Genomic DNA, 15436 nt, shown 5'->3' on the forward strand with positions numbered 1-15436 from the left:
CACTTTTCAATACTGACTCTCCAGTGTCTGCAGTCCTCACTTTGACGTCAATGTCTGACAGTCACTCAATCCATCGGGACCGTAACGGTTTTCATCTATGATTCTGTGAGAAGGAGCAAAGCTTTTTGGTTCCTGTCTAAGTACGTTTTCAGCATCAGTGGGACTGGATGAGAGACCCTACCATTGCAGCGCACTGAGTGTGGAGCCTAAAATAACTATACGGCCTGGAAAGAGGAATTCACAGCAGGGAGTGGCTCCATACTTCGGCCATGGAGAAACCTGACAAAACCCACCTCTTGGAGAGACCGTGGGAAAGGCTTCCGTTTCCCATCTTCCCTGGAGATTCATCGGCGTAGTCACACTGGGCAGAGGCCGTTCACCTGCCCAGTCTGTGGGGAGGCCTTCAGATATTTCTCCTCTCTGCTGAGGCACCAGCGGATCCACACGGGGGAGAGGCCATTCAGCTGCCCCGAGTGCAGGAAGGCCTTCAGCGATTCCTCCGCCCTGCGGAGCCACCAGCGGGTCCACACAGGGGAGAGGCCCATTCCCTGCCCCAAGTGTGGGAAGGCCTTCACCAGCTCCTCCCAACTCCGGAGGCACCAGCGAGTTCACGTACCATCGCAGGGGGATTGAAGGAGTGAAGGCTGAAAGTCCAGTGAATAATGACAATCAGCCCAGCTCCCGGGACTCCCGGGTTTGAATCCCGCTGCAGCAGATGGCGTTATACAGGGTATGGGTTGAAGTTGCTGAGTGAGGCAATGCTTCTGTCACGGGATCCATTACTTCTTCATGAAAAGACTCGATTCCTCTGTGGATTTTTACCTGATTATATTATATTGTAGCAACAAAGATGCTATTAACTCTTTATTGTATTTTAGCCTAGCAACAATTAAGTATAACTATGACTACGTGGCAGCTGCTTTTTTATCAGCTACTTATTGTTTTCTCAGCTAATTAGTGTTTAACGCGACCTTGAAACAATGCTGACCGAGGCACAGTTTGAGATTCCAGTTCTTTAAACAAATGATGTAATTGCTTAACTTAGACTGTAAAGGATAAAAAGCAGAGCTAAAACAGACAGAACTCACTCTTGTCTTGAAACACAGACAATGAGTCACCTAACCATCTCGGCTAACTGCAGATCCTCTGAACCACCAGGCTTGCAGAAAGACACATTTGTGCAAAATATAGACCGATTGGAAGAAACATACTGACAGCTAAGAGCTTGCTGAGATACGCCTGCCTAAAAGATTCTTGGTTGAGACACTGCAATCTAGCCTGAAAAAAGCTACAATCTGAACCAACTAGCTGAAACACGCTAGTCTAAGAAGATCCCATTTGGGACACTCAGTTATTAAGCTCTGCTTTTATCCTAGCTATCTTTTAAGAACATTCAAAAACATCCGATTGTGAGTATTCAACTTATTATAGTGATAAATTTCGATTATATTTTACACCACACACTTCGTTTTCGCCGAACCTTTATTTGATAAGATATGTTTACCTTTGTGTTGGTATGTTAAGTCTAGAACTTAGCTGAGAAGGCATTAGGATTGACTTAAAGTGAATCCCTCTCACTCCTAGGTGAAAGGATAAACTGAAGGGACCTAGAGACCTGCGATAAACCCAGCCGAGTTTGTAACTATCAGGACCATACAGTCAATAGGGACCACTGGTAAGCTTGACAGGTAACGGCCTCAGGTATATGCCCGAGTTACTGTAGTTTAATCCGGTAGTAACCCATACCTATTGAGGATATCCACCTGAATAACATAACACTTCCTCCGGGTTACGGCTGTACCAAGGATCCAATTAGAAAGGGACATCTCGGTGCGGACCAATAGTGAAGACAGTGAGGTTGGGTGGGCGTATACGCGTGAGTGAGTGTGCTTTATCTTGAGCTGTTTAAAAAGCAGCTACTTTTTCTCTGCCTTTTTGCTGAGGGGGATTTGAAGCTTTAACAAAGTTGGGTCACAATAAAGGTGAAGTGAACTTAACGCCGAGCTCAGACTCTCATTGAAGGCTTTGAACTCCGAGAGGTTTTGGTTTTAAAGCTACTCATTTCTTCAGCCTCCTGCACTAAGCTTCCCATGTCGCTGATCAGTTGGATCTGTGAATGAGCAGCCAGTATCATTTGAAATTGTAAATGTTTCAGGAGTGCAGAGTGTGAGAATTCTATTCGAGAGGGTTGAGTAAAAATTTACCAGGATGTTGCCAAGACTGGAGGGAGGGTTTGAGTTATCAGGAGAAGCTGGGACTTTATTCACTGGAGCACAGGAAATTAAGGGGTGCCATCATTGAGATTGATAAAATCATGGGGAGTGGAGGTAAGGGCTCTTCCTTAGCGTAGGGGAGCTCAAGACTAGGGGGCACATTTCTTTAAAGTGAGAGGAGAGAGATTTAAAAGGAACCTGAGCGGCAAGGTTTTGACAGAAGGCAGTTTACACGTGGAATGAAGTTGGATGAGGATGTGGTAGATGCAGATGAAGTTACAAATTTTAAATGACATTTGGATGAGTACATAAATAGAAAGGTTTAGAGGGACATGGGCCAAACGCAGACAAATGGGATCTTATTGAAGTGGCCTTATTGAAACCAGTAGAATTCTGAAAGGGGCTTGACAGGATTGATGCAGATAAAATGCTCCTTTGTGGGGTGAGTCATAGAATGTGAACCATGTGGAAGCAGGCCATTCAGCCCATCTATTCCATGCTAGCCTTTCAAAGAGCATCTCGCCCACATCCATCCCATGGCCCATCAACCCTAAATTGCACATCAAGGGTCACTATGGGTAATTTACCACAGCCAATCCACCCGAACCTTTACACCCTAATCTATAATTACCTTCTCAAAAATGTCATTTAAATGTAGAGTTTTTCTCTAAGCAAAACGTCAGTCTGACTCAACATTCGGGTGCAGACAGAATTCACACTTATTGTCAGAAAAGCTGTGCATTTGAATGACATTCTTGAGAAGGTAACAAAAAACAAGTTCTGGGATTGACATGCAAAAAAACAGAAACCCATTCTAAAGGTGAAAGATTTAATCTAAAATTGTCTGATGTGTCACATTTCCATGACACTAGAATCCTTTCGATATAAATTGTGATCATGATCTCATTCTCCACAGCCACCTGATGAAGGAGCGGCGCTCCGAAGCTAGTGCTTCCAAACAAACCAGGATTATAGCCTGGTGTTGTGCGATTTTTTAACTTTGTCCATGGGATACACATGAGTTGTGGGACTGGTAACAGTTCTTATTTTGTGATCTATTCCAAGTGAAATTTCTCCTCTGCGCAGGCACGGGTGAACAGTTTGTTTTTTGTGCTTTGCGCAAGATCGGGCTAGCAGCTTTTAAATCCTTATGTTAAGCAGTCGAAGTAAACTGTCGATCAGCAACTGTATTCCGAGAGTGGTACTTCCAGCTCTGGTAATCCTGTTGCATCAGAGAGAGGGAGAGGAAGTCACATCTAAAGAGCAGACTGAAAAGTTATTTCACTTGTTGAGTCAGTTCCTCCCTCAGATGAGACTGGATATTGCTTTTAATTGATCATAATTAAATGCTACAATGGAACACCTTAAATTCGAGGAGGTTTGAAAGGGCAAACGAAACAGTTTCTTTGAAAAGAGATATTGTTCCATTTCTAATCTTGGGTGACCCATGAGACATTTTTACTGAGAGCGCCATAATCATCTTCCTGCTGGATTTTTTTCAGGGCAAACAATTTCTGGTGAGAGAAATTCTGCATCCTGGGAAGGCGGGGAAATTAAAAAATACAGGGTGTTAAAAGCATTTTAACTGAGGGTCCACGAGCTTTCGTGGGAGTAGTGCATTTGCCAAAAACATTTCGACAGAATTCCTCCGAACTGTTGGACTGAAAGTAGTTTCCCCACTGAACGTTAAACAGGCATTGAGAACGTTGCGCATTATAGTGTGTTCCTGAGGACCGGAGGAGGATTGAACTTGCCAACGTCAACCACACTTTGCAGAGAGATGGAAAGAGGTTGATGGAAGTCAACAATTGTCAGATTATTTCATGAAAATAACAGCTGGTATAGGGAACACCTAGAAAAGGGGCGTGAGTAATGAGTACACAGAAACAAACTCTTCAGTCCAGGCCAGCCAGATATCCTAAATTAATCTAGTGACCCATTTGCCAGCATTTGGCCATATCCCTCTGAATGCTTCCTATTCATATCCCCATCCAGATGTATGGTTTTCTTTGGAGAATACTTGGGTGAGAGCTAAGATATGCTATTACTCAGCCTTTTCCCACTGAGCTTGACCTTTCCTTCATGTTAATTGGAGCTGGAGAGCCTGAAAGCTGAAAAGGATTTCCTGGGGAAAAAAAACTTTTCCTTTCAGTCGCTACAAGTCAATAATTTATAGAATCCCTGCAGTGTGGGAAGAGGCCTTTCGGACCAACCAGTCCAACCAACTCTCCGAAGAGCAACCCATTCAGACCCATTCCCCTATGACTCTACACTTACTTCTGAGTAATGCACCTAACCTACACATCCCTGATTACAATGGGGAATTCACCTAACCTGCACATCTTTGGATCGTGGGAGTAAAACCCACGTCCCTTGAGCCCAGCATTAAAATAAATGGAAAACGGCAGTGGCAAAAGAGAGCGCCGTACTCTCAGAAGTGGGACAAAGGAGGGAAGTTGCAGTCCGGCGTGAAGGTGAATCTTCATTCAGAGGCAGAGAATCAGCAGCAGGTTCAGAAACTCATGGTGCACCTTCCGCATTCAAACACCATGAGGGGTTCTGATTGGCAGGAGGACCGGTCTTCTTCTGGTCCTCCTTGGCATTCTATTGGTTCGTCAAAAGTAGTTCGCGCGCCTTTTCGGCGGACAGCAAGAAGCATGCGCAGTGATTTGCTGACACCAGCAAATATACGTTATGCCTTACTGACACCGAGGAGCATGCGCAGTATGCTCTGCGGAGATGCCGTTATTACTGACGTTTTTAAGCATCCAAATGCAAATCGGGAAAAAAAGGATAGAATCACATTTTTTCCTGTGGCTTAAGATTTTATTCCTTTTGCATTCTGTCTGGCTGTTCCATACATGTACCACCCTCTGTGTGAAAAGACTGCCCCATAGGTCTCTTTTATATCTTTCCCCTCTCACCCGAAACCACATCATTCCAGATGAAGGGCTTGTGCCCGATAGGTCAACTTTCCTACTCCTTGGATGCTGCCTGACCTGCTGTGCTTTTCCAGCACTGCACTTTTTGACTCTGATCTCCAGCATTAGCAGTCCTCACTTTCTCCACTTCCCAATATATCACCATTTAAACAACACACCTCATTTCTGCTTTTTTTTTCCCACAGCAAAGACTATAACTTCACACTGTGGTACTGCACTTGCCAGGTGTTTGAGGCACAGACCTGGACCAGCTTTTCCAGAGTCTGGCCTCTTTCTGGATTCACTCCCTTTCTTTTCAGTTGCTGCAAGTCAACAATTGGATCCCAGCAAGAAAATAAAAGAAATAGAAAAGGGAGTGAGAGAAGAGAGTGCTGATGGACAGAGGAAGGAAATTACAGTCTTGGATGAATCTCAAACTTCATTCAAAAGAGGGAGGAGCAGCAGCAGCTTCAGAAGCTCATGGATCAAGATTGAAGTCGTGCTGGAAAAGCACAGCTGGTCAGGCAGCATCCGAGGAGCAGGAAAATCGACGTCTCGGATTCAGACAATAGGGCTGCTCTGAATGGTAGGAGGACCAGACTCCCTCCGGTGTTCCAGTGCTCCTCATTGGTCTGGCCGCTAATACTATTCTTCCTATTACAGGGCGACCACAGGTGTACTCAGGACTCCAGAAAAATGGCCTCACCAACATCCTGTACAACCTCAACATAAAACAAAGAAAATTTACAACCCAGCAATAGGCCCTACAGCCCTCCAAACCTGAGCTGATCCAAATCCCCTGTCTAAACCTATCGCACAATTCCTGAATCTGTATCCATCTGCTCTCCAATGACTCATGCATCTGTCCAGATGCACCTTAAATGAATCTACCGTCCCTGCCTCTACTACCTCTGCTGGCAATGCATTCCAGACACTTATCACCGTCTGAATAATGTACTTTCTGTGTGCATCTCCAACATGATGTCCCAACACCTGTACTCAGCATGTGAACAGTGAAGGCAAGCGTGCTGAACACCTTCTTCACCCCACTGATCTACCAGTGATGTAACTGCCACGAACAATGAACCTGAACACCTCCAGGTCTTTGTTCCACAACACGACTCGGGCCCTACCATTACCTGTTCAAGTCTTGCCCTCCTTTATTTTAGCAAAATGCAACCCCTCACTGATATCCGTACCCCTCTCATACACACACGCGCTCTCTCAGACATACACATACACCACCCTCTCAACACACACACCCTCTCGCAAGTTCATACTCCATCACAATCTCACTTTATCAAGCAGGCACACATGCTCTCACACACACTTCCCTGATGAAGGGCGTTTCCCCGGAATGTCAATCTTCCTGCTCCTTGGATGCTGCCTGACTTGCTGCAGTACCACACACTCAATCCTAAACCTATTACCCTCTAGTTCTGGACTGCCCCATCCAAAGGAAAATATCACATCTATTTACCCTATCCATGCCCTTCATGATGATATAAAAGCATATAAGGTCACTCCTCAGACTCTGGCAAGCTGCGGAAAACAGTCCCAACCTGAACTTCTGTCTCTCCTCACCCGGGTAACCAAGACACATACCTGAGGTGGTAAAGTCTGCTCCCTCTCTGGATTCACTCCAGTTGCTACAAGTGAGCCTGCTCCATCATTCATTAAGATCATGGTTGATCTATCCATCGTCTCATCTCCTTCTCCCTGCACTGCCCCAAGGAACCCCTTAATTCCCCTACCAGGCCAAATCCCATCCAACTGTGTCTTGAATATACTTAATGAAGCTGCCTCTATTGCTTCCTTGGCCAGAGTATTCCATAGATTTTGATGAAGGGCTTTTGCCCGAAACATCAATCTTCCTGTGCTCTGGATGCTGCCTGACCTGCTGTGCTTTTCCAGCACCACATCTAATCTAGATTATTCCATAGATTCACGACCCTCTGGGAAAAGCAGTTCCTCATCTCTGTCTGAAAGCTACTCCCTGTAACCTGGAGGCCTAGTGTCACCCACCAGCAGAAATGACCGGACAAGGTAGGACTTCATCCCTACAGTGCAATGACATTGGGAAGATGTTTCCATCGGTAGGAGAGACGAGGACCAGAGGACACAGCTTTAAGAATAAAGTGAAAACCTTCAGGAACAGAGATAAACGATGTCTCCTTTTCTGCTGACAGCGAGGAGCATGGACAATGTATTGGTGACATGAGCGAGCATGTGCACTGTTGTTCACACTGAGGAGCAGTCGCAATGTGCTCTGTGGCGATGCTGTGTTCTCGACAGATGTTAAGTGTTCAAATGCCAAGAGGAGAAATAAAGGGTCGAGCCACAGTTTTTTTTCCCCTATGAGGCTCAACATTTTATAGCTGGCTGCTCAACTTTTTTTAAAATGTCTTTTCCCCAGAGTAGGGGTGAGGTTCACAACTACAGGGCATAGGTTTTGGGTGAGAGCAGAAGGATAGAAAAGGTAGCGCAGGGGCAACTTTTCCATGCAGAGGATGGTGCATGTATGAAATGAGCTGCGAGAGGAAGCAGTGGAGGCTGGTATAACTACAACATTTAAAAGGCATCTGGATAGGTATATGAATATATAGGGTTCAGAGGGATATGAGCCAAGTGCTGGCAAATGGGACTACATTAATTTAGGATATCTGGTTGGCATGGGCAGGTTGCACCATGGGCAGCACGGTGGCACAGTGGTTAGCACTGCTGCCTCACAGCACCTGAGACCCGGGTTCAATTCCCGACTCAGGTGACTGACTGTGTGGAGTTTGCACGTTCTCCCCGTGTCTGCGTGGGTTTCCTCCCACAGTCAGGTGAATTGGCCATGCTAAATTGCCCTAGTGTTAGGTAAGGGGTAAATGTAGGGGTATGGGTGGGTTTCGCTTCGGCGGGTCGGTGTGGACTTGTTGGGCCGAAGGGCCTGTTTCCACACTAAGTCTAATCTAATCTAAAAGCGAATGTGTTCCCATACTGTACAACTCTGTGACTCTGAATAATAAAAAAGTATATAGTTTGGTTTTTGAAAATATCTCCATGTTAAACGGGCTTAGTTCACCACATACTTTACTAACCATTCTCAACAGGTCCTGCCCCTTCAATGACTGAGGAACATGTACATGCTGGTGCATAGTATCCTTCACTAGTATTTACACACTACCCTCAGCAATTGCACAAGTAACAGCAAAGAGTAAACAGCACAAGGATTAAACAACACAGTGAGGGGTAAACAGCACAAGGATTAAACACACAGTGAGGGGTAAACAGCACAAGGATTAAAAACACAGTGAGGGGTAAACAGCACAAGCGCCAGTAAAAGCAGATGGAAAGTGAGTGTAAAATTTGACTATGACAGGACAGGCCCCACATTCCTTCCCTCCGTCCCCCCCACAACCTGCCTCACCTTTCACCTCCCGGGCCCAGTACCTTCCAGGTGGCCCCATAGTTGACACAGGGGCCGCCCCACGACCAGTAGAACTCCACCACCCAGGCGCCCGACCAGTTCCCAAGCAGGTCCTTAACCCCATCCGCCTCCAGAATGTTCACCGGCTCCTGGCTGCTGTACAGCCGGCCGATGTGGCCGTGACACAGCAGCTGCGCCAGGAAGGCGGCGGCCAGTGCCGGGTGTCTGCCCCGGGCCGCACGGCGCCATTTTCCTAACGGCCGCCCTCCCGCCGCTTCCTCGCTCGAGCGACTTCTCCTCCCAACCGCCTTCGCCCCGCGTGACGTCTGCACGGGGGATGGGCGGGGCCGGGGGAGCCTCACCGTCACCAAGCAACAGCCACCTCGCGCTACAACTGCTCATTCACAAAAACAAACTCTCCTGTCTCGCTCTGCAGCTGCAGGGGGGGGACACTGCCACGTTTCGAGGAGCCCTGTCTACATTGGGAAAGCTCACCGCTCCATTTAAACACATATTCCCACATCCCACTTGCCTGCATTTGGCCCATTTCCCTCTAAACCTTTCTATTCATGCACCCATCCAAATGCTGTTTCAATGTTGTCACTGTACCTGCATCGACCACATCCTCAGCAAGTTCATTCCACATGCAACTCACCCTCTTTCAAAATGTTGCCCCTCCGGTTCCTTTTAATTCTCTCTCCTCACATTAAAAAAAATGCCCCCCGAGTTTTGAGTTCCCTACGCTAAGCAAGAGCCATTTTCTATTCACCTTACCTCCACTTCTCATGATTTTATCAATCTCAATGAGGTCAACTCCCCCACCCAACCTCCTGTGCTCCAGTGAATAAAGTCCCAGCCTCTCCTTATAACTCAAACCCTCCAGTCCTTACAACATCCTGTTAAATCTTTATTAAACCCTCTCTAATAGTATTCTTCCAATTACAGGGCCACCAGAACTGTACTCAGTACTCTGAAAGTGGCCTCACCAACATCCTGGGGTAAAAAGTGAGGTCTGCAGATGCTGGAGATCACAGTTGAAAATGTGTTGCTGGTTAAAGCACAGCAGGTTAGGCAGCATCCAAGAATAGGAAATTCGACGTTTCGGGCATAAGCCCTTCATCAGGAATGAGGAGAGGGTGCCAGGCAGGCTAAGATAAAAGGTAGGGAGGAGGGACTTGGGGGAGGGGCAATGGAGATGTGATAGGTGGAAGGAGGTCAAGGTGAGGGTGATAGGCCGGAGTGGGGTGGGGGCGGAGAGGTTAGGAAGGTCAAATTCACCTGGACTGTCTCAGACTCCTCCCTCCCCTTCCTAGACCTTTCCATTTCTATCTCAGGCGACTGACTCAACACAGACATCTACTATAAACCGACTGACTCCCACAGCTATCTGGACTACACCTCCTCCCACCCTGCCCCCTGTAAAAACTCCATCCCATATTCCCAATTCCTTCGTCTCCACCGCATCTGCTCCCAGGAGGACCAGTTCCAACACCGCACAGCCCAGATGGCCTCCTTCTTCAAGGACCGCAGATTCCCCCCAAACGTGATCGACGATGCCCTCCACCGCATCTCCTCCACTTCCTGCTCCTCCGCCCTTGAGCCCCACTCCTCCAACCGCCACCAAGACAGAACCCCACTGGTTCTCACCTACCACCCCACCAACCTCCGTATACAGCGTATCATCCGCCGTCATTTCCGCCACCTCCAAACGCACCCCACCACCAGGGATATATTTCCCTCCCCTCCCCTATCAGCGTTCCGCAAGGACCACTCCCTTCGTGACTCCCTCATCAGGTCCACACCCCCCACCAACCCAACCTCCACTCCCAGCACCTTCCCCTGCAACTGCAGGAAATGTAAAACTTGCGCCCACACCTCCTCCCTCACTTCCCTCCAAGGCCCCAAGGGATCCTTCCATATCCGCCACAAGTTCACCTGTACCTCCACACACATCATCTATTGCATCCGCTGCACCCGATGTGGCCTCCTCTACATTGGGGAGACGGGCCGCTTACTTGCGGAACGCTTCAGAGAACACCTCAGGGACGCCCGGACCAACCAACCCAACCACCCCGTGGCTCAACACTTTAACTCTCCCTCCCACTCCACCGAGGACATGCAGGTCCTTGGACTCCTCCACCGGCAAAACATAACAACATGACGCTTGGAGGAAGAACGCCTCATCTTCCGCCTGGGAACCCTCCAACCACAAGGGATGAACTCAGATTTCTCCAGTTTCCTCATTTCCCCTCCCCCCACCGTGTCTCAGTCGGTTCCCTCAACTCAGCACCGCCCTCCTAACCTGCAATCCTCTTCCTAACCTCTCTGCCCCCACCCCACTCCGGCCTATCACCCTCACCTTGACCTCCTTCCACCTATCACATCTCCATCGCCCCTCCCCCAAGTCCCTCCTCCCTACCTTTTATCTTAGTCTGCCTGGCACTCTCTCCTCATTCCTGATGAAGGGCTCTGGCCCGAAATGTCGAATTTCCTATTCCTTGGATGCTGCCTAACCTGCTGTGCTTTAACCAGCAACACATTTTCAACTCACCAACATCCTGTACAACCTCAACATGATGTCCCAACCCCTCTCCTCAATGGTGTGAACAATGAAAGCAATGTTGCGAGATGCCTTCTTAATCACCCTGTCTACCAGTGATGCAACTTCCATAGAACTAAGTACCTGAACATCACCACCCCCCACCCCCTCCCCATGTCTGTCTGTTCTATAAGTGACTCATGGCCCAACCATTATCTGCACAACCCCCTGCTTTTATTAAGCCTCTCCCTCATACCCCTCAGTCAGACACACACTCCTCAACACTCTCTCACACTCTCAGCCTCATACTCCATCTCACACACATACTTTCCCAAGCGTGCACACACACAAACTCACATGCACACACTCTCACATGCACACACACACTACTCTTCGGGGTGAAATTGTATTGGCAGAATTATACTGCAGATACATTCAATTTTGTTCAAAAAGCACACAATCTGCAGGCAGTCAATCCATGTAATATTTTACAAATTCCAACTTTGGAAACAGAACCAGTCTGATTCAAGATTGGAATACTGACAGACTCAAATGTCACACCTTTAATGCATTGTCTGAGCGGAGATGTCTGTTTTTTTATATAAAACCTTATGTCATCTCAAGAACATTGTTACATATTAATGAACCAAAGCCTGCAACCATTCTAAGGGATGAAGACTATCTAAGTTTGTTCAATATATTCTATCAGTTGCATGACACTGATCTTTTGACATAAGTTCTGTGTCTTATGATGCTGTTCCATGAGGCTTATGTATTGATGAGGCAAGATGGTACAGATTAGGCGATAGAGAATTACAGATCAGCTAGGAAGGATTGAAAGAGAGAGTTAAGAAGAGCAAAGAGAGGACATGAGCTGTCTTTAGCAAATAGAATAAAGGAGAACCCTAAAGCTTTCTATAGGTATGTGAGGAATAAAAGGATGATTAGGGTAGGAATAGGGCCAATCAAAGACAGAAGCGGGAAGTGGAGTGTGGACCCTGTAGAGATCGGAGAGGTGCTAAATGAACATTTCTTATCGGTGTTCACTCAGGAAAAGAATAAGGTACGAGATATTAGACTCGAAAAGCTCGAGGTTAGTTACACCCAGGTCTTATCAATTCGAGAAGGAGTGAAAGTAGACAAGTAGACAACCTTTCACAATAAAGATTACCTGAACTTCACGCCGAGCTCAGACTCTCATTGAGAGCTTTGAACTCAACAGGTTTTTGTTTTAAAACTGCTAATTTCTTACAGGAGAAAGTGAGAACTGCAGATGCTGAAGATCAGAGACAAGATTAGTGTGGTGCTGGCAAAGCACAGCAGGTCAGGCAACGTTGATTTTCCTGCTCCTCAGATGCTGCCTGACCTGTTGTGCTCATTTCTGACAGCCTCCTGTACTATGTTTCCAATGTTGTGTATCAGTTGCAGCAGTGAATGAGTAACCAGTATTGTTAGAAATTGTAAATTTTTCAAGAGTGCAGGTACTACACCATGTCATCGGCATTGTACAGTTTCCTGGCAGTACTGGGAGGTGTGGGCTGTGTCCACTGGAAACGATGTGGAGGTGCCGGTGTTGGACTGGGTAATAAATTTAAAAATCACACAACACCAGCTAAGCGTCCAACAGGTTTATTTGTAAGCATGAGCTTTCAGAGCGCTGCTCCTTCATCAGGTAGCTGTGGAGCAGGGTCATTCGACACAGAATTTATAGCAAAAGATCACAGTGTCATGCAACAGATAGGATATATTGAACAAATCTAGATTGCAGATTAATCTTTCATCTTTTACCATGGGTTTCAGGTTTCAGTTCATTAATATGTAAACCCTAGAACTACTTTTAATTCACCCTCTCGAGATAATTTAAGGTTTTATAAAAATAGATGACATCTCAGCTCAGATACTGCACAAAAGTGTCTGTGTCCGAATCTTGAATCAGACTGGTTCTATTAATTAAAGTAGGAATTTATAAAATATTACATGGATTGACGGCCTGCAGTTTGTTTGCTTTTTGAGCAAAATTGAATATTTATATCTGCAAATATAATTCTGCAAATGCAAATTCACCCCATTGACTGATGTGTGATTGTATCTGCACGAGTGTGTGTGTGTGCGCATGTGCGAGTTTGTGCATGCATGCTAATGAAGTGTGTGTGAGCTGGAGTATAAGCCTGTGAGATGGTGTGGGTGTTAGGGTGTGTGTGTCTGAGAGAGTGACAGGTAAAGGCAAAGGGTTGCATTTTGCTAAATCAAGGAAGGGCAGGACTTGTACAGTTAATGGTAGGGCCCTGCATCGTGTTGTAGAACAGATTCATGGGGCTGCCTGGAGGGGTTCTGGTACATAAAGTTTAAAATCTCTCACACCAGGTTATTGTCCAACTGGTTTATTTGCAAGCACAAGCTTTCGGAGCGCTGCTCCTTCATGGGGTGTTTGTGGAGCAGGGTCATAAGACACAACCACCAGATGAAGGAGCAGCGCTCCAAAAGCTAATGCTTGTAAATGAGCCTGTTGGAGTATCACCTGGTGTGGTGTGAATTTTAACTTCGTACACCCCAGTCCAACACCGGCATCTCCAAATCGGGGACATAGCTCTTTGAAAGTTGCCTCATTGCTGGACAGGGTGGTGAAGGAGGCGTTTAGCACACTTGCCTTCATTGTTCACACCGTTCAGTGTAGGAATTGGGACATCACGTTGAGGTTGTACAGGATATTGGTGAGACCATGTGTAGAGTACTGAGTACACTTCTGGTCACCCTATCGACGACCACAAGTTGATGGTTGACCTTATTTCGATTTATAAAGTCATGGGGCGTGTAGGAAAGGTAAATATCACAAGGGGAAAAAATTATGCATCTCCCGTTTTTTTTTACTTCACTTGGCATTTGGACACTTCAATTCTGTCACTAACAGCCTCATCGCCAGAGAGCAAACTGTGGGCTGGAGGACCGGAAGGTGACTGGTCCTCCTGCCAATCAGAGCCTTCCTATTGTCTGACTCCAGAAGCTGGAACACGAGTTTCGGAAGTTGCTGCTCTCTCTCTGAATAAAGATTGAGTTTGTTCCAGACTCCCCTCTTATTTCTGCTAATCTAATCGGTGTCCCACATCTGTCTGGGGCATGCAAACCCCTCACCGATAGCTGGGTCTTATTACTTTTGCTGACGCAACACAGGGTCTTATTTGGTTACCTTGTTCATACTAACTCCCTATATGCGTGACCATTGCTACGGTCATGTTAATCCATCTGCTTCGACCAGTCGACCACCTCCTTTAATTAGTTATTTCTTGGAATGTACCCTCACGATTCTGCCTTGCGATTTTTGCAGAAGCAAGATGCAGCTACTTGTAACTGCTTGCAAGCAAATCTAGCTTAACATATCCCCCCAGCACAGACCAGTTGGGCCGGAAGGTCTGTTTCTGTGCTGTAATCCTGGAATTGTCTCTGGTGAATGCAGAAGTGTGGTTGGACTTTCAGAGCAGCTTTCCAAGATGGGTTGCCCTTACTGGGAGCAAAAGAAGTTACAATGAAGTCTTTTGTTTGTGAGACAGCAACCGAGTGAGTGAGTACATCTGGGAGTTTGGTGGAAAGTGGGAATTCATTGCACTGTGGGGATGAAGCCCTATCCTACCCTACCCTACCCTACCCTACCCAACCCAGTCATTTCTGCTGGTGGATTCGACCAGGCCTCAGGACAGAGATGAGGAGGAACTGCTTTTCCCAGAGAGTAGTCAATCTATGGAATTCTCTGCCCAAGGAAGCAGTAGAGGCATCTTCATTAAGAATATTCAAAACACAGTTGGATGGGTATTTGCATGGTGTGAGAATTAAGGGTAACTGGGACAATGCAGGGAGGAGGATCTCAGACGATGGGTATATCGGCCACGATCATAATGAACGGTGGAGCAGGTTCGATGGGCCAAATGGCCAATTCCTACTTTTACTATGAAACTATAACCCTGCCTTTCCCATGGCAAACCAACCTAACCTGCACATCCCTGCGCACAATGGGCAATTTAGCATGGCCAATCCAAATCAAGGCCAGTGAGCAATGTCATGATGTAGGAAATGAACATCAGAGAACGATAGAAAGGGACAAGGTGAATAAATGTACCAGCAATCAAAACCGGATTCTGAAGATCACAAAACTTGAAACTTAAAACGATGTTTCTGAAAGTGTGCTGCATTGTAACAAAATTGACTGCACACATTGAAGAGAATAATTATGATCTGAGACTCCTTACAGAGGCCTGGCTTCAGGATGACAAGGATTGCATCCTGAATATCAAGGTGATAGTCAAATGGGAAGCGAGGTGAAGGTAGAGGCTTGGCGCTGCTCATCAAAGCACTGATC

The 15436-nt window shown here is 46.6% G+C and overlaps 1 protein-coding gene across 1 annotated transcript; it reads left to right on the forward strand.

The window, feature by feature from the left end:
* Positions 1-210: 210 nt before the first annotated feature.
* LOC132812467 (zinc finger protein 664-like) lies at positions 211-1274 on the forward strand (the record flags this gene model as incomplete). The annotated part of the gene is made up of 1 exon (XM_060822946.1): positions 211-1274. A coding segment is annotated over one exon (423 nt), but the record flags the coding sequence as incomplete, so codon positions are not given.
* Positions 1275-15436: the final 14162 nt, after the last annotated feature.

Source organism: Hemiscyllium ocellatum, unplaced genomic scaffold (genome assembly GCF_020745735.1).
Source record: "Hemiscyllium ocellatum isolate sHemOce1 unplaced genomic scaffold, sHemOce1.pat.X.cur. scaffold_2738_pat_ctg1, whole genome shotgun sequence".
Classification (NCBI taxonomy): Eukaryota; Metazoa; Chordata; class Chondrichthyes; order Orectolobiformes; family Hemiscylliidae; genus Hemiscyllium; species Hemiscyllium ocellatum.